Source organism: Diabrotica virgifera, chromosome 3, assembly GCF_917563875.1.
Source record: "Diabrotica virgifera virgifera chromosome 3, PGI_DIABVI_V3a".
Classification (NCBI taxonomy): Eukaryota; Metazoa; Arthropoda; class Insecta; order Coleoptera; family Chrysomelidae; genus Diabrotica; species Diabrotica virgifera.
In genome coordinates, this window is record NC_065445.1 from 130,187,985 (window position 1) to 130,213,415 (window position 25,431).

Sequence of the window (25,431 nt, forward strand, 5' to 3'; positions counted from 1 at the left end):
TATCTTTATCATAACTTGCTTAGCTTTGATGCTATCAACTTAATTTGGAGCTCACTTGATAGGTATTCTTGAGTATTTTGACAAGTGTTTAGTAAGTATATTTTATAAAATGCATCGTTTTTCACTTATTTAAGCTTGAATACTTAAGTCGACTTTACACTACATGATTTATCATGTGATTTGTCATATGATTTTTCCCATGACGAGCTGAATGACAATGCTTATGACAAAACGAGCCGTATAAACAATGCAAAATCATATGACAAATCACACAATGTAAACATGTAAATTTCACTCCATGACCAAATCATATGACAAATCACATGATAAATCATGTAATGTAAAGTCGACTTTAGATTTGAATACTAGCCAAAAAAATATACATTCAATCAGCTATAACTCACTTTAAAGTTATTAATTATAAAAACGTTTTCAAGTAAGGAATCTATTCAATTTTTTATTATCTTCAATTTTAGTTATCATTACTACTCTGTTAAGACTTATAGTTTTTGAATTATTTATAAAAAACCGCATTTTTACACCATGCATTTATTTTTTTTTAAATTCGAATATTTGATCTTTAATAACTCAAAAAGTATTGATTTATTTTATTAACTTGATATAACAAATTTTGCTTAAAATTTGTTCCTCTATCGATTTGTGTATTTTTAATAAAATAATTTTCACCCCCGAGAAGGGCTGGCATCCACCCCCAAGCTAAAAGCACAAGTTGACACTATGTCACTTTTGTTTCTTGAGGTAAGCTCTAACTACTCACCAATTTTTATACAAATTGATGGAGGTTCACCGAAATCGGAGGTGAAAACCTTTAGTGCCTGTACTAGTTTTTCCCTTTCACCCCTTATTCCTACTTCCTGTATCCACTGAGGTGTCAGCCTACAAGGGATCATAATTATCAATATACAATGAACGCATTTCACAGGACAAACTCCATATTACTTATGACGATAATTGTTCGGCTCTAGCTCTCCGTCTAATACGAGCAGCAGGAATAGCTATTCTGCCATTTCATACCGTTTATTTAAATTTGTTGTGTTTATATAAAATACGTCCCCATTTCAACTTCCTAGACACAAACATTTTTCATCAAAATGAGGAGAGCCGACTTTATCTAAAGAAATGTACAATATACATTCTCCAAGGAGGAGAATCGTCACGTTTTCTTGTTGAATACTTATAAGAGAGCAGAAAGCCATTACTGAGTTCGTGGCGAATAATTTGGGGTAAAGTTCACTTTGTACTGGGAGCGTTGCTCCGCTAATTGAATTTTTGATAGTTAAGAAGGGTCGATAAGTAGATAAGAGATGTTGAGTGTAATTATTTTTCTTCTTTATGAGGGCAGATAATTGGAAAAACTCATTACAGCCGTCAAGGTGAAATTTATAAGAAGATCAACTATAAATAACCTGAACAGTCCAGACATGCAATAAAAAAGGAAGGAAAAATTACTGAAATAGTATTTTTAGTATTAATCCCTTTAAGGGATTGATAATTAATTTTTGGAGGAGCGTTGCAGATGCTCAATGCAAAAGAAAATAATAAAATGGCAATCAGACTGCAACAGAAATCCAGGTTTACCGAGAACAGTTGGAGAGAAGAAATACACAAAGAGCTGAGAGAAAGAAACATAGACACATGAAAACAGAAGTGGCGATTGGAAGTTAGAAGAAAAACGTTATAAACCGACATGTAATATAGACCAAGGGGCAAATAAAAAATCTCTTTGAATTTACTAAAGCTAGATTATTAACAGTTGCATACTGTGAGTGTATAGAGAAACATACTGCGGTCGGTCAAGCGAAACGTGGAACAGGGGTTACTGAGAGAGTATCAAAGTTTCTTTCCTACGAAGGTAATTAAATCCATTTACTAAGGCTGAAAATCAGTACACACATCAGTAATTAAATCCATTTACTCAGGCTGAAAATCAGTACACACATTTTAAATTAAATATAAATAAAAGTTATTATAGTCGGTCAGTTGTATGACGGGACAGAGCCGGTCGGTCATGGATTTACTTGAAATTGTCACAGAAGGTAGGGAATAGTCCAAGGATCATTTTCTATATCATGCCGCTATAATACGCTAAAACCTTGGGGGTGGTTGCCAACCCATCTCGGGGTGGGAATTTTTTATTACATTTTAACCATGCAATTCGATGGAAAAAGTGATTCTTAGAAATAAATGTTTATTACATTTTCTTCGTAAAACTAATATTTTTCGAGTTATTCGCGCTTGAAAATAACAGTTTCTCGACGAAAAAATCGATTTTTTAGAGGGTTTTTTGAGAATAACTTGAAAAATATTCGATATATTTTGGCGAGAAAAAGGTTTTTCAAAAATGATTTTGTAGGATTTTTAAAAAGCTATAAGACTTTCTAAATTAAATTTCGTAAGATCCCTTAGTTTTTAATTGGGGCGGGTTTAAAGGGCTCGAATAAGGGGGTGTGTGCTGGTAAATATAGGTTTAAACAGCTATATCTGGCTAACTATATACTGCAATGAAAATATATGCACAGGCTAATTTTAGTTAATAAAAACGCTACAATCTAGTGGTTTATAATTTTTTTCGTATCTTCAGTATTTTCGGAGATATTTTGAAGTAAAAGGTGAAATGTACCAAATTGCAAAAAATCAATTTTTCTTTAAAATCCAATTTTTCCAAAATTAGGCATTTTAAATAGGTCAAACTCCTTGAGTGTATCGACAATATAAATGTAAAAGGATCTACAGAAAGGTGAAGACTAATTTTGAATTAGGAAAGTAGTTAGGGGGTTGTTTTCACGGTTTACGGGCGTTTCGCCCCCGCCGTTTCGCCCCCGACCGTTTCGCCCCCGCCGTTTCGTCCCCAGCCGTTTCGCCCCCGAACCGTTTCGCCCCCGGGATTTTACCTAACATTTTTAACTAGTTACATTGAGTTATAAACACAATGTTAGTAATACATTTACCTATTGCTCATTTTTTTGTTTGTATTTCTTAGAAGTGCTTTGTTACACATATTTATAGTCGATAGACAGGATTGATACATAATTGTTCTCAGAAATAATTTTACATATTTTCATACACAAAGGATTTTGTTTTCAGAAAACTAATTTTGCCTTACATACAATTTACGGACCTAACCTAACCTAACCTAAGCTAGGAACAAAAAATGATCAATAGGTAAATGTATTACTAACATTGTATTTATAACTCAATGCAACTAGTTAAAAATGTTAGGTAAAATCCCGGGGGCGAAACGGTTCGGGGGCGAAACGGCTGGGGACGAAACGGCGGGGGCGAAACGGTTGGGGCGAAACGGCGGGGGCGAAACGTCCGCATCCCTGTTTTTCACTGATTTTTTCGTAGAGAAAATCAGGTACCGACATGTTTTTAAATATAAATCGCTTAATTTTCATGCTAGAAACTTTTTATTATATTTTTTGAAAGGTCCAATTGTATACCTGGAAAAATATTATTTAAGTTTTCCTCGAAAATTGCAAATTTTTCCCATTATTTGGCTTTGAATATTTCAAATGATGCATTTGACGAAAAAAGCTAACCTTTAACAGGCCGTATCTCGGTTTGTATTGGCCTTAAAGATACTATTGGAAAAGAATTTGGTTTGTGTTAGAAAAAGATATAATTTTGATATCTACAGTTTTTTTGATTAAATGCATATTTTTCGAGGTATTCTCAAAAACCCCTCTAAAAAGTCTATTGTTTCGTCGAAAAACTGTTATATTCAAGCGCGAATAACTCGAAAAATATTAGTTTTACGAAGAAAATGTAAAAAACATTTTTTTCTTAAAATCTCTTTTTCCATCGAATTACATGGTTAAATATAATAAAAAATTCTCACCCCCGAGATGGGGTAGCAACCACCCCCAAGGTTTTAGCGTATGATAGCGGCATGATATAGAAAATGATCCTTGGACTATTCCCTACCTTCTGTAAAAATTTCAAGTAAATCCATGCTGGACGAAAAAATTGCGAGCCAAAATGCTTCATTTCCTCAATCGAATATTGGGACCGACCGACCGGCTCTGTTCCGTCATACAGCTGACCGACTATAATAACTTTTATTTATATTTAATTTAGAATGTGTGTACTGATTTTCAGCCTTAGTAAATGGATTTAATTACCTTGGTAGGAAAGCAACTTTGATACCCTCTCAGTAACCCCTGTTCTACGTTTCGCTTGACCGACCGCAGTATGTTTCTCTACACACTCAACGTAATTAACTGTGAAAAATCTAGCTTTAGTAAATTCAAAGAGATTTTTCAGAGCTGTCTCTCCGTCTAATAGTCGTAATCCCATTCAAAGAAGATAATATGAAATAGACTAGAAAAATATTTTATTTAATGTAGAGCTATCGAAAAAAACGTAATTGAGATTAAGATTTGAGATCTAAACCTCTTCAATAAAATATACGAAATACGGCATATATACGCTACATATAAAAAAATAAACTCTAATCAACGTAGCTGTCATGGCACCATCAGTCATTTACTATTTTCTTAAGAACTCTGCACTCAATAATTTACAAAAAAATGGATGAACAAATTACTACGCGAAACACAATTTGGTTTTAGAAACAACCTTGGAACCAGAGAAGCATTTTTCAGTCTGCATGAAGTAGTTCGATACATCTATATAAAATAATCATATGACCTATAGTGATGTATGGTAGCAAAATATGGACGATAACAAAGGTTAACGAAGGTGGAATACTTGTTTGGGAAAGAAAAATCCTAAGGAAGCTTTTGGGTCTGTGTTTAATGAAGCAGCAGGACAATACAGGATAATAACTAACAATTCTGGCGAAAGAATAGTAAGGATTATAATCGGAAGAAATCCCAACTGAAAGAAGACCACGTGGACGTCCTCGACTCTGTTGGTGAGATAATAAAGCAGGAGAACTTAAATCTATAGCGTGGAGAATTAGATGGAGATTGCTCAAAACATAGAGAAATGTAGGGATAATATGAATATCCCTTAGGACAGATGTAGGGATATATAAGAACCGGTACATAATATGTATTTTATTAATTTAGAGAAAGCTTTTGAAAGGGCTCCCCACGACAAACTGATAGGTGTCTTGCATCAGGTGCGAACTAATGATCAAAACACATGAATTGGTCAGAACACGAGGGAAGCAGTAGAAATATGACGTGGAGTGAGGCAAGGGTGTATTTTATGGCCTCTATTTTTTAATATCTACTCCAAATGTATCTTCTAAGAAGCCTTGGATCGCCTAGTCAGATACGCATACCATACGGTACTGATTGCTTCCAACATTATGTTATAGTCTGTCTCTCTCTCTCTCTCTCTCTCTCTCTCTCTCTCTCTCTCTCTCTCTCTCTCTCTCTCTCTCTCTCTTCAATCCTGACCCCCTGGAGAGGGTGTAGTGGTCGACGTGATGTCGTGTATTATCCGTTTCCAAAAATCTCTGTCTCTGGTCGTTTTTTTTAACTCAGGCATAAGTCTTTTGCATGTTCCTGTAATTTGATCGATCCATCTTGTTGGGGATCTTCCTCGTGATCTTCGGCCTTCCACCTTTCCTAGTATAATGAGTCTTTCCATGTTTTCTGTGTTTGCTCTCATAACATGTCCAAAATATTTTAATTGTTGGAGATGGACTTTACTGGAGAGTTGTTGGCTAACTTTTAGCTCTCTTAAAATTGAATTATTTGTTCTATGGTCGGTCCAAGTAATTCGTAGCATTCGTCTCCAACAGAATATTTCAGTGACTTGCAAATGACTTGCAATGACTTATAAGTAGCGTAACCGAAACATGTAATGAATATGGACTCAAACTTAATACTTCTAAGGTAAAACTTGTTTTAGGCAAAACTTGACAAAAGTTCAGCAAAACGCAAAACGGAGTTACAGAATGAAAATTCGCCAAAATTTACGGCAGACCTAATAACCAAAGACAGGAAAAAAGTCAAAGCCATAGTAGGTCAGCTAACAGGGCACTGTAAGCTGAATAGGCACTTGAAGTTGATGTGATTGTCAGATGATGACCTGTGCAGATTCTGTTACCTGGAAGAAGAAACAGCAGAGCACATTCTACATCAATGTGACAGTCTGGCAAATGTGCGGTTCTTTGGTTCAGGTCCGAAGTCAGTCTCGAAGCTATTAGACATTTTAAGAAGGGTCAGGCTGGACAATGGAATCTAGGACTAGAGGACCACAATCTATCTTAAAAGGTCACAGTGGAATAGACCAAAAGGCCAACTCTTTAAATCTATCTATCTATCTATATTCAATGAACATCAAAGCGTATGGAGAAAAGTTAGTAAGAGTCAACAATATCACCTATTTAGGCGCCAACGTTAACAATTACTAGAATATAAACAAATAAATAAGAATACGCATTGAACAAGCCAGAACTTCCTTCTTTAAATTAAAGAAAATTCTGATTAATAGCGATGGAAAATAAAATTCTAGTTTTATTCTGAAAGATTTTTCCATTATATTTCTAATTTTTTTAAAACTCGCCACAAAAGAGTATCTTTGGTACAGTTTGCATTTTGAGGCCCTTTTGTGGCGCGTTTTAATTCAAATTTAGCAAATGAAGAGTACAGGGGAAAAACAAGGAATGTCACTTTTTCATTAATTTTGGCTTTTCTCGCCATGTGGTAGCAAAAAATGAGTACTATCGATTAGCCTATCGAATCAAGTCAATAGACAAACCGATCAGTCTATAAAAATTTTCTAAGAATGTTTATCCATTCGAAGGACCAGAATTGTCCGCACGCCACTGAACAAAAATAAGGAATTTAAGCAGTTTTTTGGTGCATCATTAAATTTATAAGTGAATACAGATTCATATTATATTAAGATTACAAAATAAGAATTGCTAGAATTCTGCTAAGAATCTCCTAAGCAGTTTTTAGGTATCATAAGAATTAAACCTTTATTGGTGTTTATCTCAATATGTATAAAATGTGGCATTCCTTATTTTCCCTTGTACTCTTCAAATATTATGGTAGGGGAGCCCAAGCGGGGATTTTTGCAGTTACTCGAGCGCGTCAGATTAGCATATGAGGAGAAACTTGGTACCGTGCAGATGTACCTCTACCATATATTGGCTCTTAACACAGGGGAGTTCGTTAAGTGGGGCCCAGTAAAAATCTATCCTTAAAAAAACTCGAAACTGTCAGATTAAGATAAGGTAAGGAAAATTAAATTAAAAAATGGAAAGTCTCCACTAAAATGGAAAACTTTACTTAACTTTTTTTGGTTTTAGGACGTACTCTTCACAACCCAATAGGTCCCCATAACGCTCGAGTCACTGCACATTTAGCATACTTTGCTCCCCTACTATTAGGGAAAAAATCTGTCAAAATAAAACTAGAATTTTATTTTCCATCAAAATGAAAATACATTTTTGCGCCACGTAATATTCATATCAGCTCTTTTGTAGCTGGAATATTGTATGCGCCACTCATTTTTACGGCGTTTAGCGGTTTTTTATTCTTGTATCAGAAGTTTTTCAAAGTTTTTTATAAATTAAATGTATGAAATTGAATGTAATGTTTCTCGATTACACGTTAAGCGTTATAAATGGTCGCCGTTGTCACATTCTCTCCCAAATGATCTAGTAATTACGACACCAGACTTGTGATAAGACAATCGGAGTTCATATCCTAGCCATCCTAATAATTATGGCCGGCAAATGAACTCAGATTGCCCGATAGAACTTAGCGTCGTAACCACTACAACTACATAAACCAATTCGGGGATAATGGTTAAATGGATTATACTTTTGGAGCTCGATAACTTCTGAATTTATTAACCGATTTTAATCATTAAACATGAGTTTGAAACGTATTGACAAGTAGTATCTGATGCATTTAAGGTCAAGTATGATAACTGAAGGTATTACAGGAATTATTGAGCTTGAAAAACCGATTTTTTCCATAAGAAATAAATTTGATCATATTTATGAAGCCTATTACTTACAAATTCGAATTTTCCCAGATATGAGGTATAAATCGTTAGACGCGTCTAGAGTCCTCCTACAGAAGCTCAGTTACTGGTGCAATTCGTTGGTTGAAATTTTGAGTAATTGTCGAAAAACCAAAATTTTCAAAGCTTAATTTTTCAGTTTTACGGCTATTCTGCGGTTTTCCCGTCTCTCCTTGAACTTAAAATATATACGCCCAAAAATATGCCATTTTGTATCTACCTAGCCCTATGGGTTATGGGTGGTCAAAAGACACAAACTTCACCGGTTCTGAATCGGCCCTGACCCCCTCTTGAAACACAAAAAAAAATTCAGATCGGTGTAACTTTTCCACTCACATACATACATACATACATACATACATACATACATACATACATTTTCCCATTGACATATGAATGGGCGAGTCTTTTCTTAATCTTTTAAATTCAGTCAGATTCAAAAAATCGATAATTTCGTGTATACAGGGTGTTTCATTAATAATTGTTCATATAGGAACTGGAGAAACCTTAGCACAAAATACGAAGATTTAACCTAAAACACTTAAATAAAATGTGGTTCCTTACTGAGTTACAGGGTGTTTTATCTAAAAATTTAAAAACTATTTTTGCTTGGCAAAAATAGTTTTTGGCTTGTTTTTTGCATACTTGGCAGGAAGTATAGGTACTGTACAAACTACTAAATTATATTAAACAAACGTCATTCGTTTTCGAGATCTTTAAAGTTAAACATTTTATTTCACGCTTCATTTTTAATTTCACATATCTCGAAAACTAATCATTTTATCGTTATGAGTGAAGAGTATATTATTTACATATAAAGTATTGGAAAACCAAAAAATTGCACTAAAATAGCAATTTCGTCAGTGCTGTAGAATTTGGGAAGGTTCAACCAGCCACTATCCCCTGTCGCACGCCTCTGGTAGTAGCTAGAAACGTTAATTTATCTTAATTTAGTAGGGTCTACAGTACCTACACTTTTTGCCAAGTATGATAAGGATACACCAAATAGTTTTGGGTACAAATAATTTTTAAATTTTGATCGGGTATAATATCACAAGAGAGAGAATAAATTGAAAATAATGCGACAGTTTTTCGAAAATTTGTTGAACAAATTTGAGTAAAAATTAAGCATTATTTTCTTATTTATTCTTACTGTGATATTTGTAAGATTATTTTTTAATACGTATGTATATTATTGATATTTTCTTAAATGTGACAGTTGTCAAAACTAGGAAACTGGTTGCCATTAAACAGAAACAATCTACTTAAAAAAATTCTATCGGTAATTTTCTACAGTAGATAATTCTCAGTATCATTTTAATCTGATTGGACAGAATTAAACACGTGATCAAATATCTTACTATACGATTGGAAGTTAAAATCATTAAAAAATAATCATATGAATCATATATCATAAAATTCATCAAAAAACTGTATAGTTTTATATTTAACTTCAAATGTCTCGAAAACTAGTGACTTTATCGCTTCCAATGAAGAGTATATTATTTACGTAGAAAGTATTGGAGAATCTAAAAATGGCACGAAAATAGTAATAGTATGATAGAATTGATTCAAAAAATGACATAACCCAGACATCCAAAGTGAAAGTTATCCTCCAACACCAAATTGTTCTATATGGTCCATATAATGTTCAAAAAAAAGTCACACCTTTTTGAGAGTCGGGTTTGGGGGGAGAGGGCGGAGAAGTCGGTGAATTCGTAGTTTTATACGTTTTTCGTCAATATTTCTTAAACTATGAGGTTTAGCATGAACAACCTTCTATACAAAAATGTTCTACATTAAATTTGAAATTAAAAGGGCTCTATACAAAATTCTTTTAAAATAAACGGTTCCAAAGTACGGAGGTAGTATATTATAATTGGTCCAAAAAAGGCCTAACCCAGACATCCAAAGTAAAAGTTTGCCTCCAACACCAAATTGTTCTATATGGTCCACATATTGTTCAGTAAAAGGTTACACCATTTTGAGCTTCCGATTTGGGGTGGGGGAGATGGGGCAGAAGTCGGTAAAATTTCTAAAACTATGTTTAAGCGTAAACAATGTTCTATACAAAAACGTTCTACATAAAATTTAAAACAAAAATGGTCCTATCCATAATTGTTATAAAATCAACGGTTCCAGAGTTACGAAGGGTGAAATGTGGAGGTTTTCGATACTTTTTATATTTTTTGGGCAATTGATGATGATTTTGGGTGGTGAAGTTGACGTTTCTTCAAGGGCTTATCACTAACATACCATCGGCCACTGAAATAGCAAATCCTGTTAAAGAAAATTTCTTTCCATCAGTAAAAATATTATAAATTGCCCAAGAAATATAAAAAGTATCGAAAACCTCCACTTTTCACCCTCCGTAACTCTGGAATCGTTGATTATATAACAATTATGTATAGAACTTTTTTCGTTTTAAATTTGATGTAGAACATTTTTGTATAGAACATTGTTTACGCTAAAGCATATTTTTAGAAATATTAACGAAAAACTTAAAAAAAACTACTAATTTACCGATTTCTCCCCCATCTCCCCCCAAACCGGACGCTCAAAATGGTGTAACTTCTTACTGAACAATATCTGGATCATATAGAACAATTTGGTGTTGGAAGGAAAACTTTTACTTTTAATGTCTGGGTTAGGCCTTTTTTGGAACAATTATACTATACTACCTCCGTAACTTTGGACCGTTCATTTTAAAAGGATTATGCATAGAACCTTTTTTGTTTTAAATTTAATGTAGAACATCTCTGTATAGAAGGTTGTTCATGCTAAACCGCATAGTTTTAGAAATATTGACGAAAAACTTAAAAAACTACGAATTTACCGATTTCTCCCCCTCTCCCCCCCCCCCCCAAACCCGACGCTCAAAATGGTGTGATTTTTTTCTGAACATTATGTGGACCATATAGAACAATTTGGTGTTGGAGGATAACTTTCACTTTGGATGTCTGGGTTTGGATCTAATTATACCATACTATAATTCCTCTAGTGGCGTAGAATTTGAGAAAGGTCAACCATTCACTATCCCCTGTCGTACACCTCTGGTAGTAGCTAGAAACATTTGTGTACCATAATTTAGTAGGGTGTATACGTCAAATAGTATTAAAATGCTGAGCTAAATTAGTTTTTAAATTTTTAAATAAAACACCCTGTAACTAAGTAAGGAACCACATTTGATTTAAGTGTTTTAGGTTAAATGTTCGTATTTTGTGCTAAGGTTTCTCCAGTTACTATATGGACAATTATTAATGAAACACCCTGTATATAGTGTCGCATGTAGGGGTATTGTGCGCCACTGACGAGAACTGACTACTTCTCTGGTAATTTATTTTCTTCCCTAATTTTTTGCATTAGAATAATCCATAATAAAATTAATTTTCCTTTTTTACCGAGCTATGATGAACTTTATCGGCTACTGGCGCTTATACGTGAACAATATTGGACGAGTAATTTTTGAGCGAAACTTTGTCGTCATAATCTATTCTGATATCGGTGTAAAAACCAGTATTGACTTTTTTGTGTTTCTTTTCACCACAGAAATATTTACTTATAGACCAGAAATAATCTGTAAAAAACGTGTATTTTTGGATGTGAGAGGTGGCATTCGGATTTTTGCAGATAAATTTAGGTGACACCTTCAGTAATAATAATTCACTTATGCTCCTTCTCAAATATACCCGGAAAATTAATAAAAAAATTAAAATATTTAAAAATTTCGAAAAACATCGATTTTTTTCTGTTTTCTTTGCTTTTAACTTTAAAACGGTTCGTTTTGGGACAAAGTAGTACAAAAATAAAATAAAGTTAATTGAATTTTGTATGATACACGACTGGTCAAAAATGTCTTAAGGTTTTACCTTTTCTGCAATACAGCAATAAATAAAAAATAAGGGGGCAAAATACGCCTGCTGTTATTCAATGTTTCTTAACCACTTTGGTGGCACTTAGAACCTTAGTAATTCGCTTAGAAAATTCTTATAACTTACTTAAATGGTCTACCAAATTTCATTAAAATCGACTTAATAGATTTTGTATAATAAATTTGCAAAATAAATGTTTTTAAAAAAGTTCAAATTTTTTAAAATCTTTTTGAACAAAAAAAACATTTAGAAGTTGGCTATTTTTTTACATATAAAGAGGTGCTCTACCTATCTAATACACTTTATAGAATTAAAATCGGATTATTTAAGGGGCCTCAGCAATGTTTTAAAATTATAAACAATTTTTTGGCTTATAAACAAATAGCTTTGTTTAATAATAAAAAAATTAATTTTTAGCAATGCAAATAAATAAAACCGGTATAATTTAACTTAAACTTTCAAATGCTGTCAGCAAAATTGCTATTTTATTTTTTAATAAAAAGTTATTCTCGTTCAAAAATTGCAATTTTTCGATTTTTTGAATGTTCCACCGCGTTTATCTCGAGAACTATGCATCCCACGAAAAAACTTGTAAGAACATTTTTTGCTGTGAATTACACAAGAAATACAAAAAATTGTTTTATTTTGCGAAAAATCGATGTTATGTAATTCCTCAAGTTCTTTGTTTATAGCAATCTTATCGACATCCGGATGAACTCTTACCCAAAAAATTCGTTTTCTACGAGTCAAAATACATAACAAAAACTTGGGTAAGTCCATCTAAATAAAGGAGCACCCCCTCCTGGACACAGCACTAATTTGTTTATAAGCCCAAAAAATGTTTATAACTTTAAAACATTGCTGAGGCTGCACAGATAATCCGATTTCAATTCTGTAAAGTGCATTAGATAGGTGGAGTGCTTTTTTATATGTAAAAAAATTGACAAATCTTTGTATGGTCTAGTTTTTGTTGTGCAAGATTTTAAAAAATTTTAGTCTTTTAAAAAGTTTAGATTGCCAAATTATTATGCAAAATCTAGTAGGTCAATTTTAATGAAATTTGGTGGACGGTTTTAGCACATTACAAAAATTTTCTAACCGAATTAGGAAGGTTTCAAGTGTAACCTAAGTGATGGAAAAACATTGAAAAAACAGGCTTGTTTTTCCCCCTTATTTTAAATTTATTGCCATTTTGCAGCAAGGTTGTTAAATTAAGACATTTTTAACTGATCGTGTCTGATAAAAAATTTAATTATCTTTGTTTTATTTCCATACGACTTTGTTCCAAAATGAATCGTTTTAAAGTTATAAACAAAGAAATTAGAAAAAAAACGAAATTTTTTGAAATTTTTAAATATTTTTTTTTTACTAATTTTTCGGGTATATTTGAGAAGGAGTATAAGTCAATTATTATTAACGAAGTTATCACCTAAGTTTATCCGCAAAATTTCGAATGCCACCTCTCACATCCACCTAAAAACAGATCCTTCTGGTCTATTATTAGTCTTTTTGTGTAGATCTGGATTAGTTGTATATTTACACATTTTTCTGTTACACTGTCATTCTATAAATTATTATTCTGTTATCATTTTATAAAGCGATATCTCTTGATGCTATCTGATAATTTCATTCTGTTGGTATACCTGTACAGGCTACGGCATTAGTGCGAGGAAGTCGAAATTCTCGTTTGTCGTAAGAGATACGAAAAAAATTTATTTAGGTAAAACTTGGGATATAGGCAGAACCATAATTTAAAAATATTTTCAAAAATACAGGTCCACCTGTACTGACAGGGTGTCACAAACTTCTGTATTTTTTTAATAGAGTGATGAGCGTACTAATAACGTAATTGCTAATAAAAGCTAATTGCATATCAACATAATTTTAATTTCCAAACAATTTTTTAATCAGAATTTTCGATATTGTGAAATATAAAGGGACTTTACTCTTGAGCGAAATTCATATTTTTTGACATACCTCGTATACTGTTGATAAAATTTGATATCTGATGATTGTGTCCTACGTTTTAGACCATGCAGAGCAGTTTATGAAGAATAACTTTTTTTCGTAAATGGATAATAAAAAAGTTTCCCATATGGGTCCAAGTTGTGCAGACACACTGTATATTAATCTAGACTGATCCTTAATTTATAAGTATTGGATGAGATATCAAGAAATCTACGTAGCTGAGATTGATGTACAAAATATTAATAAACACATACAATATTCAACTTAGTTGGCCATGAAGTTGACACTAAACTTGCTTAAACATATGACACTATACTATTTTTATAGTTTCAGTTGCTTTGTTACCATTACTAATATGAATTTTTCTAATGAGGAACTGATTAATATGATTTTGTGCTAGGAAAGTATAAAAAAAATGTTCTAAACTAAATTCGCTCAGCCGAGATTCATTTTGACACATTCATAGCAGGAAACCTACAATACAAAAATTCCTACCTTACACCATTAACTGCTCAAATCAACTTAATCTTTCCTTAAAAAAAGAAGAATTATTGGAAATAGTGGGAGTGTATACTAAAATCATAAAATTTTGTAGAATTTATTTCTTCAAAATAGTTTTATTTTGTACAATAAATAATTTTCGAAATTTGTTATCAATACATTATAATGGTTTAAATAAATAATTATTGATTGGCGTAAGGTTTATGTTATTTATATCTGTTTTCTATTAATAATATTGGCTACGATTAGGTATGTTTGGTTGTGTAGTAATTTCCAGTTACGTCTAGCAACCTAAATTCCCAAAAAAAATTACTAAAATAACTAGACAGTTGTGTTTCAGATTAGCGAATTTAGTATACTAGCAACAAGAATTTATTATCACCAATTCCATAATAAACGACAACCAAGAAAAAAAAACTTTTCAAAGTTTACTAGAACGGAACGACGGACTAAACACTTAAATTATGAGAATGATGATTTTCAGTGACACTAAGGATTACATTGAATTAAAATAATTTTTTCGGTCAAATTTCTCAAGAGATCAGAGAATTTGTAAACAAGGTATCGACCACGTAACTTTTCCACTTCTACCGATTTGATCAATTCCACCTATTAGAAATATATGCATACCCTGTTTACAAACACTATTCTCCGTCTCGCTGAGAGCACAATTTATTAGGTATCATTTCTTAGGATGGGTTTCTTTAAAGTAAACAAAATGTTTCGATTAACAATTTATTTTTTCTGTTCTTAGTGTTGTGTGAAGGTTCGTCAATACCAAAACCATATACAGCTATCATTCTATATAAAAAGTGGCAAGAAATCAGATCCGACACAGATCTTCAAAACTATATGGTGGCGAAAAAGGAAACGAAAGTAGCAGTAGCAAAAGCCAAAGCAGAAGCGTATTCAAACCTATACGATCAACTTGATACGAGGGAAGGCGAAACGAAGATATATAAAATAGCCAAACAGAGAGCAAAGAAAGCAAAAGATTTTAATCAGATTAGATGTATCCGAGATGAAAACAATAAAATACTAGTTCACGAAAGGGATTTCAAAAAGAGATGGAGAAAGAACTTTGACAGCTTGTTAAATGAAGAATTTGAGAGACAGCTTGTAGAGTCAACGAAGACAGTAGCAGCAATGGTCACCAAAATAACAAACGAGGAAGTGGCTCAAGCGATTCAAAAAATACAGAAAGGAAAAACGGTAGGACCAGATGATATTCCTGGGGAAGTATGGAGAGCATTGGGAGAGACAGGAACAAGGTGACTAGCAGGTCTATTTAATAGGATTATGGAAGTTGGGCAAATGTCAGTCGAATGGAGAAGCAGTATACTGGTACCTGTTTACATAAACAAGGGAGATATACAACAATGTACAAACTATAGGGCTATAAAACTGCTTAGCCACACCATGAAATTATGGGAAAGAGTAATTGATAGACGGATACGTGAAGAGACCGAAATATCCGAGAATCAATTCGGCTTTATGCAGGGCAGATCAACAACAGATGCAATTTTCATTATAAGGCAGTTGATGGAAAAATACAGGAGTAAAGAAGCAAACGCTCATATGGTATTCATTGATCTTGAGAAAGCATATGATAGAGTTCCTCGAGAGTTCTGTGGAGGGCACTCAATAAGAAAGGAGTCCCTGGTGAATATGTAAAGATTATAAGGGATATGTATGAGGGAGTAACGACTAGTGTTAGGTCATCTGTGGGAGAGACTGATAAATTTCATGTGAAAGTAGGATTACACCAAGGCTCTGTGTTTAGTCCGTATTATACTACTAAAATTTATTCAGTCTTAAACTCTCACCTAAATTGAATAAATTGAAAAGACGAATACGCGGAATTACTCTAAAATTTTATTTCCCTGAAACTTTAAAACGTCTGCTCCCTGTACGCTCTTAAATTTGCCAATTTAAATAATTTACTCTCGTCGAGCAATTTAAAAAGGTCTCGTCGCAACTAACGAAGAAAATAAGTATACAATAAACTTACCCCAAATTATTCGCAACCAAATCGTTAATGGCAGTCGCTCCCTTATAAGTATTCACAACATAAAAGTGGGCCGTGACCCGCTCTTCTCCAGAACTTTCAGAGCCTCCTGATTCATCCAAAAAGGTGTTACCACGGAAAACTATTCCGCAAGAGGCAACATTCTCTTCGATACTCACTTCTCTTTCCATCATATCCAACGGGGAACAAAAGACCGTGCAACTCGCAAGAGTTATAACAATCGACCGGATTAGTTTCGTAGGAAATAGGGTCAAAGCAGGCATTGTCTATTGTCTTTTTGCTGTTTTCTTTCTTGTCCTTTATAGGTTTTAAGAAAGCCTTAAGAAATCGAACAACGACATTTTTGGTAGCAATAGTCATTTAAGTTGATTGTGTGCGCTTGAGTTGAATTGTTCATTTTTGTTAATATGCGGGTTGGCAGGCCTGAAAAAAAAAATTTATATTAACTTTTGGAACAACAATAATCCAATTAACAAGATCAGTTACGCAGTAGATGTCGGTCTTGACGGTCCAGTTAGCTGGGGCTCAGTCGATCGACAAGTTTAGTGGATTTGCGATTTGCGGTCGCTGGTTCGAGCCTCAGCTAGGTCATGAAATTTATAAAAGGCCAACGCCGTAGTATAAAACTCAATAGAGTCTACGGCTTGGTCTGGAATAAACTGGCGTCTGATCGACCTATGGAGGAGCGGTACGGGAAGGGATAAGGGCTTCCGGCTTGGTGATACTCCTCCATAGATCCCTACCGAAGGGCGTTGACGCCTAAGAACGGTGTATACATACATACATTTTTTTCGAATCCTAAGAAAACTAAATTATTTTTGAGTAAGTAAGTAAAAGTAAGTATTTTTGAAAAATTTAAACGCAGACTGAAAGATTACGTTCTTACCGAGGGCCGAAAGTCTCTGAAAACTTCTATAATGTTTATAAGTTACAGGGATGAAAATGAAAAAAAACATTTAGTGTGATTTTTAATTTCAAATACACTAAGCGGCAAAATTAACGGAACACGTTAAACATGGGACATGTTAGATGTCTCGAATTTCCTAAACCTGTTGTCCGATTTGAGTGATTTTTTAAGTATGTTATGGGCTTATTATTTAAAAAAGTCGATATAATAATATTGTTGGCAGACAGGTAAATATCATTTTATACCGGCTATAACAATGATACTGTGTTTTTTCCTTAATATTTGGAACACCCTGTGGAATATTCTAGCATGTATAAAATATTGAAATTAAAACTCAGTTGTAGTCTTGGGCTTTTGTTTTTTATTCATTCGCTTATATTCGATAATAAAGGAGATATATATGTACTTTTATATGACAAATGAAGTATGCTATTTGGTCTTGATCAATATCATTCCAAATCCCGAGAGCTACTGTTTCTACCTCTTGTAAGGTTCCATGAGGTGGCAAACGCTGTCGTAGTCTTCCGCCAATTATGTCCCACAAATGTTAGATCGGATTAAGATCTGGACTATGCGATGACCATTAGAAAGTCCGAAGATTTACCTGTTGTAAATATTCGGTTACAGTTCGTGAACGTGGTCTTGCATTATCGTGCATTAGCAAAAAATTATTACCAATATAAGGAGCCGATAGCATGGTAGCTAAAGCCTTCTCCTTCGCATGGTATCTTTCATATTTTTAGGGTTCTCAAAATGATCATATAAAATGTCATAGAACATGTAAAAGTAATCTCTTATGGTTTCCTAATTAGGCGCATCAGAAAGTATGGAAAATTTCCTACAAAAAACGTTGCACACATTTTTTTTCCATAATCAAATCTTAACCTTGTGAAACGACGTTGAAAAATGTGAAAATTGTAAAAAATCGGTGCTTATAAGCATAAACGTAAATATGACACATATTATGTGTATGTAGAAGGCTGCATTTGGGTGTGACATTTTGTGCTCTACACAAATTAGTGTTTAAAAGCACGACATGGTCTCTGACTTTCTGTTTGTCTCGTGTGTTGCAAATTAAAATTTCTATTAACTATGGAGTGTTTTTTGTGTCTATTTTTAGTTGTGAACAGTTAAAATAATTTTATGCCACCAAATGAAAAAGTGAAAAAATTCAACGGAAAATTTTTGAGTAATTGTAGAACACTTTTAAAAGTTCGTAAAATACTTGGTCCCAAATCAATGAGGTTTAGTTGCCAGATAATTGGGAAAATTCTATTGGATATCATTCTTCGTGCTATAAGGCTTTTTGCTAGAAAGTCACATGGGTAGAAATAATTTGCCGCCAAAATAAATCGATTAGTTTAAATTTAAGTTACGATTGTAATTTATTATGAATTATTGTCAAAAATGACAGTTTTTAGTCTCTATAGCTTGAGGTACCTAAATGATTTTGAGATAAATCGAAAGATATCGATTGTAGTTACTTTTGAAACGGAATAATCACCTGTTATTTAAATTTCAAAAATTATTTTTTTAAATTGTCCGACTACGAAATCTACCCATTATTTTTTTCGGGCAACAGTCATTCTTTGTAAGGAATAGTTTAGTAAATTAAATGACCTTTTTGTCGGTAAGCTATTTATCACCAGCATTTTTGTCTATACCTTACAGGTTTCAAACGTCGGACTACGAAAATTTCCCATTAATTTTGTCGGACAGAACTTCCAATTGAATTTTTAACCTTTCTTTAAACTCTCATGCAAAAATCAGACTACTTTTTATCACCAACATAATTCCTGTCATTTGACATGCTCTACGTTTCGGACTCGTTAAAATGTCCATTATTTTGTCGGACAAACAATTTTTCATATATTTTAACGTTGGCTATTGACCAAACTTGAAAATAACATACTATTTTTCACAATCATAAACTTGTCACCATGACACGTTTATCATGTACCACAATTAAAACTTCCCCTGTTCCAGTGTTCCCATACATCAAAGTTTGTCCGACTTGACAATGTTAAGCTATGAACAAATTTTTACCTTGCTATTAATAAACTTTTGTTTGGTACGCGGGCTCCAGGACTATCATTTAAACGTTTGATTCACGAGAACAACCAACTATCAAATGTGGAAAGAAGGCAGTATCTGAAGAGGAAGCTCGCAGAATAATAAAATAATTATCCACCACGGTATCAAACTACAGTTCTGTCTAAAAAAATTTGCAAGACACCTACGATAACCCAAGGTTGAATTTATTTATATTAATAGACAAGATACTTTAGGCTGCAGAGATAAAAAAGGATCATCAAAGGGCCTGAAAACATTACATGCCAATTTCCACGAATGTTTAAAAGCGATTAGTGGACTACGTGTAATGACAGAGTACTGGAGCCCTCTCGTTGCAAGTATAGGCATGTTCAAGTCGTAAGTACACGGAAACCAGGAGATTCCGACATGCAAGTTATTAGTTCCGACATACATTCAGTTAACACTGAAATTCCTTCAAAAGTAAACGGGATATTATAAATTAGTATTATATTACACAAATCATTAATTTCAATCAAAATTTTCATATTCATAATATTTATTGTTGCGCTTTTTAAATGTAAATACGACAAAATATCAAACAGATAACAGAATATATATTATATAGTCTAGGCGCCAGAGGGGTCACAGTGTCCTTTTCAATTCTGAAGGACAAACTCAACGGTTTCTTATGGATTTTTGGTTGCTGATTACGAATTTCGAGGGTGGATTTCGATCCGAATGGTCAAAAAGTTGTTATAAACAATTTAATTGTTTATAAGGCTCTGGGTCATAAACTAAAAGAGATAAAAAAAAGTTTCAAATAAAATTTGTTCCTTAATAAAAGACAAAGAAAAAAACGTTTACTAAACTTAAATCCAACAATAATTAGAACTCACGATATTGAAAAAATTGTGCACAATGCAATATGCAATTGCAAAATAAGTATTTTTCGAAGCTTTATCGATCGTAATACGGCCTCTACGCATGAGACTTAGAAGGTGTCATTTTAAAGCCCAATTAACAGTCTTCCAAACAAAGTTTGTTAAATTATTTTATCTTCATTTCTTTTAAAGTTATACCGATTTGAGGTTATACTTTTCTTTAAAAAATTGTACATTAATTTGTTTATAAGGGTTTAAAGCAAATTTGAGCTATAAACATTTATACTTTAATTAACAATAATAAAAGAAGAACTTAAATGGAACAATTTGCGCTTATGGAAATGTTCGTAAGTTTATTTTTGCCCAAGATATCGATATTTTAATGGCGCACTATGTGGCACAAGATCGGCTCAGAGGCTAACTGACGAAATTCGTAGCCAAAATATCGATATCTTGTCCAAAAATTACTTAAGAACATTTTTGTAAGCTTAAAATGTTTCTTTTGAGTTCTTCTATTATTATTGTTAATTAAAGTATAAATGTTTATAGCTCAAATTTGCTTGAAACCCTTATAATCAAATTAATGTACATTGTTTTAAGAAAATTTTAGCTTCAAACAAGTATAACTTTAAAACAAATGAAGATAAAATAATTTAGCAACTTTGTTTGGAAGCCTATTAATTAAGCTTTAAAATAAGACCTTCTAAAGCTCATTTTCATGCGTAGAAGCCGAGTTACGATCGGTAAAATTTCGAAAAATATTTATTTTGCAATTTGCAATTTGCACTGTACACTAATTTTACAATATCTTGAGTTCTAATTATTGGATTTAAGTTTAGTAAACGTTATTTGCTTCGTTTTTTATTAAGGAACAAAATTTGGAACATTTTTTTATCTCTTTTAGTTTATGAGTCAGAGCCTTATAAACAATTAAATTGTTTATAACAATTTTTCGACCACTTGGATTGAAATCCACCCTTGAAATTCGTAATCGGCAGCCAAAAATCCATAAGAAACCGTTGAGTTTGTCCATCAGAATTAAAAAGGACACGGTAACCTCTATCTGGCGCCTAGACTAATATCGTTTAGGAAAATTCTGTTAAATTTCGTACAACAAATACGCTTTTGCGTTTAGTAATTGTGCATAATAAATAGATTTGAAATAGATATTTCCACAAAAATCCAATAGCTGGGGGACTGTTTTATCCCAGATTCCAGTTGTGCTCATATCAGGGCTATATAGGGTAAAGAAGCATGCAAATAATTCTCTCAAACCTATTTTCCATTTAGTGCACAAATGGCATTACATCGAATTGTATTGCATACGTGCGTGGAAATAAAATCAATAGGCATACGATAGAGTGAGAGCAGGCAAATGGATTTCATTTAAAATAATATACACTAATAAAAATTTCAACCGCCATTATAATATCGAGTTTAGTAAAAATTCATCAATCAGCTAATCGCGTCCACTGCTGGACATAGACCTCCCTCAGTTCTTTCCAGTGTTCTCTACACTTGGGCGCTTGTAGCCAGTTTCCCGCTACTCTTTTTATGTCGTCGGTCCATCTAGTCGGCGGTCGTCCTCGGCTTCTTTTATAGTTTCTGGTCCTCCATTCCATGATTCGTCGTATCCACACTTTATCTTGTGTTCTAGCTAAGTGCCATGCCCAGTTCCACTTAGGCGTCGTAGCTCTTTCGATGACGTCTTGAACTCCTGATCTTGGCCTGATCCTGATTTGTTGGTTTGTTATGTGGTCTCGAAGGCTCATGTTCAGCATTGCACGTTCCTTGGCTCGTTTTATAACTCTGTTGTGTAACTGAGTTTATTTGCGGATTTTTGCATCAGTGTTAAAGTCTCTGCTCCATAAGTTTGTGTAGGCAAAACACATTGGTTATAAATATACTTATGCAAATATGCAAATTGCATATTTTGCATATTATGCATAAAAATTGCAAAAATATCCAATTTTGCATATTTTTATATAAATGTGTATAAAGTGCATATAATTTGAAATTTTGTTTGTATATATATATATTTTTATATTCATGTAACAAATAGCTTCTAAATAATTTTGTCACGTTTTGTCCTTGATACAAGGGATCCTAAATCTGCCAGTATATTCTTTTCACTTGTAAAACTTGTAAAGCTACTTGTTGTAAAATAAGACGTGAACACCTGTGTTCAGTGTCATTCATAAAATTAAACTATAATTTCATTCAGAAAACTATTACCCAATTTGATTCCTCCAAATTATCATTGTTAGACAGTACATTTTTAATAAAAGAATTTGAATCATTGTGTCAAAACGTTAGATACATAATGGAAAGAAAGTTTCCAAACATTTTCCAACAACCATGAAAAAAACAGTGGTTACCAGGTTCTTTCTGAAGTGATTCAATTAGTAGCTTGAACATTTTCCGAACCACTTAATTTAGAGCTAACTATTTTGGTGAATTTGACAAGTGCCCCAGTTACATCAGTTGATGTCGAAAGAAGTTTTTCTATGTACTCAGATAGAAGCCATATGTTCTGTTATAAACAAACAGCATTTGATAATTTTGTTGTTACCACAATTCGAAATAATATCATTTATTTGTTAAAATACACTGGGGTGCAAAATTAACCGGACACCTTAAGAATGGGTCATTTTTGATGTCTCTAATTTCCTAAACCTGTTGTCCGTTATAAGTGATTTTTTTAATTTATTATAGCCTTATTCTTTAGTAATATCGCTGTAATAGTATTGTTGCCAAACAGTTAAATTTTCATTGTATACCGGGTGTATCAATCAAACTGTATTTTTTTCTCAAAGTTCGCATCACCCTGTGGAATATTCTAGCATTTATAAAATACTGAAATTAAAATCTAACTATAGCCTCATGTTTTCTCAACATTTTGTTTTTGATTCATTTGCTTATGTTGGATAATAAAAAAGTTAGGTACTTTAACAACTAGCCATGTTTTTCATCAATACAGCGTGTTTTTAAATAATAATTGGCAAACTTTAAGGGGTAATTCTGCATGAAAAAATAATCACAGTTTGCTTTATCAACGATATGTCTGCAAATGCTTCGTTTCCGAGATAGGGAGTGTTAAAAGTTTTCTTACAAACTGACGATTTATTTATTGCTTTAAAACCGGTTGAGGTAGGCAAATGAAATTTGGTGGGTTTTAAAAAGTAGTCATTGCACATTTTTTGACATACAATTAAGAATTTAAATTCACCATTGGCGCGCATACGGGTAATATGAGGGCTTATATTACATGTATGCGCGCCAATGGTGAATATTAAATTCTTACTTGTATGCCAAAAAATGTACAATAACTACGTCTTAACACCCACCAAATTTCATTTGCATATCTCAACTGGTTTTTAAGTAATAAATAAATGGGCAGTTTGTAAGAAAAATTTCAACACCCTCTATCTCATAAATGAAGCATTTGCGGACATAGGTTTATAAAGCAAACTGTCATTATTTTTTCATGTAGAATTACCCCTTAAAGTTTGTCGCACTTATTTAGAAACACCCTGTATTGATAAAGAACATGGCTAGTTATTAAATTTCCTAACTTTTGTATGGTCCTACTTAGCGCATGAATAAAAAAAAGAATGTTGAGAAAACATACGGCTTTAGTTGAGTTTTAATTTGAGTACTTTATAAATGCTAGAATATTCCACAGGGTGATGTGAAGTTTAAAGAAAAAAACACAGTTTAATTGGTACACCCGGTATGCAATGAAAATTTACATGTTTAGCCATAATATTATTACAGCGATATTGATAAAGAATAAGGCTATAACATATTAAAAAATCACTTAAATCGGACAACAGGTTTAGGAAATTCGAGACAACAAAAATGACCCATTTTTAAGGTGTCCGGTTAATTTTGCACCCCAGTGTACTTAAATATTTAATTACACAAGCTTGGTTATAAAATACATACACATGTTAATTTTAATACAACATGTGAAGATATTTTAAATATTTTTGTAAATTAAAATATATTGTAAATATTTTTTTACTACATTAATTTTCTAAATAAACTTGCATATTTTTGGGTAAAATACTGCATATTTATGCGCATATTTCATACCTTTTTATTTGCATATTTGGTTAAGTCTAGTTATAGGCTATTGATTATGTACTATAGAAAGGAACTACAACGTTAACGGGGTTTTATTACTTCATATGGTCAATGAATCTCTATATATGAAAAAACCGCGGAGTGCTACCATTTAAAGGGGTGCGTTTTTGAGAAATGGGTGAATTAGTCCCTGGGCACAGGTTACATTAGGGTGAGTTCTATGCACTTTTGGTACAAACACGTCTACATAAAAATTGTACCTGGTTAAATTTCCTATCTAAATATAACTTTTTAAAGTCAAAGATACTTTTTTTTACAAAAATATATTCAAAAGAAAAAGCCCAAAGAAACCCAAAAGAAAGAAATTTTGTTTTTTGTCCCATAACTTTTGTCCACGGGGATATAGGTATAGACATTGCTTCACAGAAAAAAACTTGCGTATTTTCTCTTTAAAATGATGCTTAGTAGAGGTCGTTAGGATTTACAATTTTCGCAATATGATTTTTCAAAGTTCTCCACTCACAGCAATTTTGGGCAATTTTCCTTGTTATTTCGCAAATATTTTTCTGTAACTTTTTTCTACGCAACTTTAGGCATATGCAATGGTACATGTAAGAGGAATAGAAATCAATTACCTTTAAAATGTTCTACTGTATAATGTTGTACGACTTCTTTTAAAGAGGTTATCTTTTTCAAGATTTTATACTTTTAACAAGTTTTTATATTTTTTACGATTATTTTTTTAAATTTCCCATTATAACTTTTTTTCTTCTACATTTAGGTATATATTATATAATAAAAAAGAAATCTTATTCTGTTTACTTTAAAATGGTGTATTACAAAAAATTCTAGGATTTTGTTTGAATAAGATATGCTTTTTCAAAATGTAATAAGTACTTGCAACGATTTTTGATTTTAGGATTATTTTTTTAATTTCTCCTTATAACTTTTTTATGTGATTGTGTGTTATGATTGAATCTTATTTTTTATAGGTAATACTTTGGATCCACTTGACTCGGCCGGGCAAACTTCAAAATATGGATTAATTCCAATATTTACTGTCAAAGCTCCTGCACCACAAGCTTTGCTTGAAAAAATAGCATGTAAATGTACCAAAGGATGTACAAAAAACTGCGGTTGTAGGAAGATAGGAATTAGTTTTTCAATATT

General features: G+C 32.7%; 1 protein-coding gene across 1 annotated transcript in view; it reads right to left on the bottom strand.

Moving 5' to 3' along the window:
- LOC114337317 (uncharacterized) overlaps nucleotides 1–16,765 on the bottom strand; it is a 444,845-nt gene extending 428,080 nt beyond the window's left edge. Inside the window, exon 1 of the mRNA XM_050645523.1 lies at nucleotides 16,333–16,765. Within this exon, the coding sequence (XP_050501480.1) occupies nucleotides 16,333–16,613 (281 nt within the window). The 5' untranslated portion in view covers nucleotides 16,614–16,765. The remainder of the gene's footprint in view (nucleotides 1–16,332) is intronic.
- Nucleotides 16,766–25,431: the final 8,666 nt, after the last annotated feature.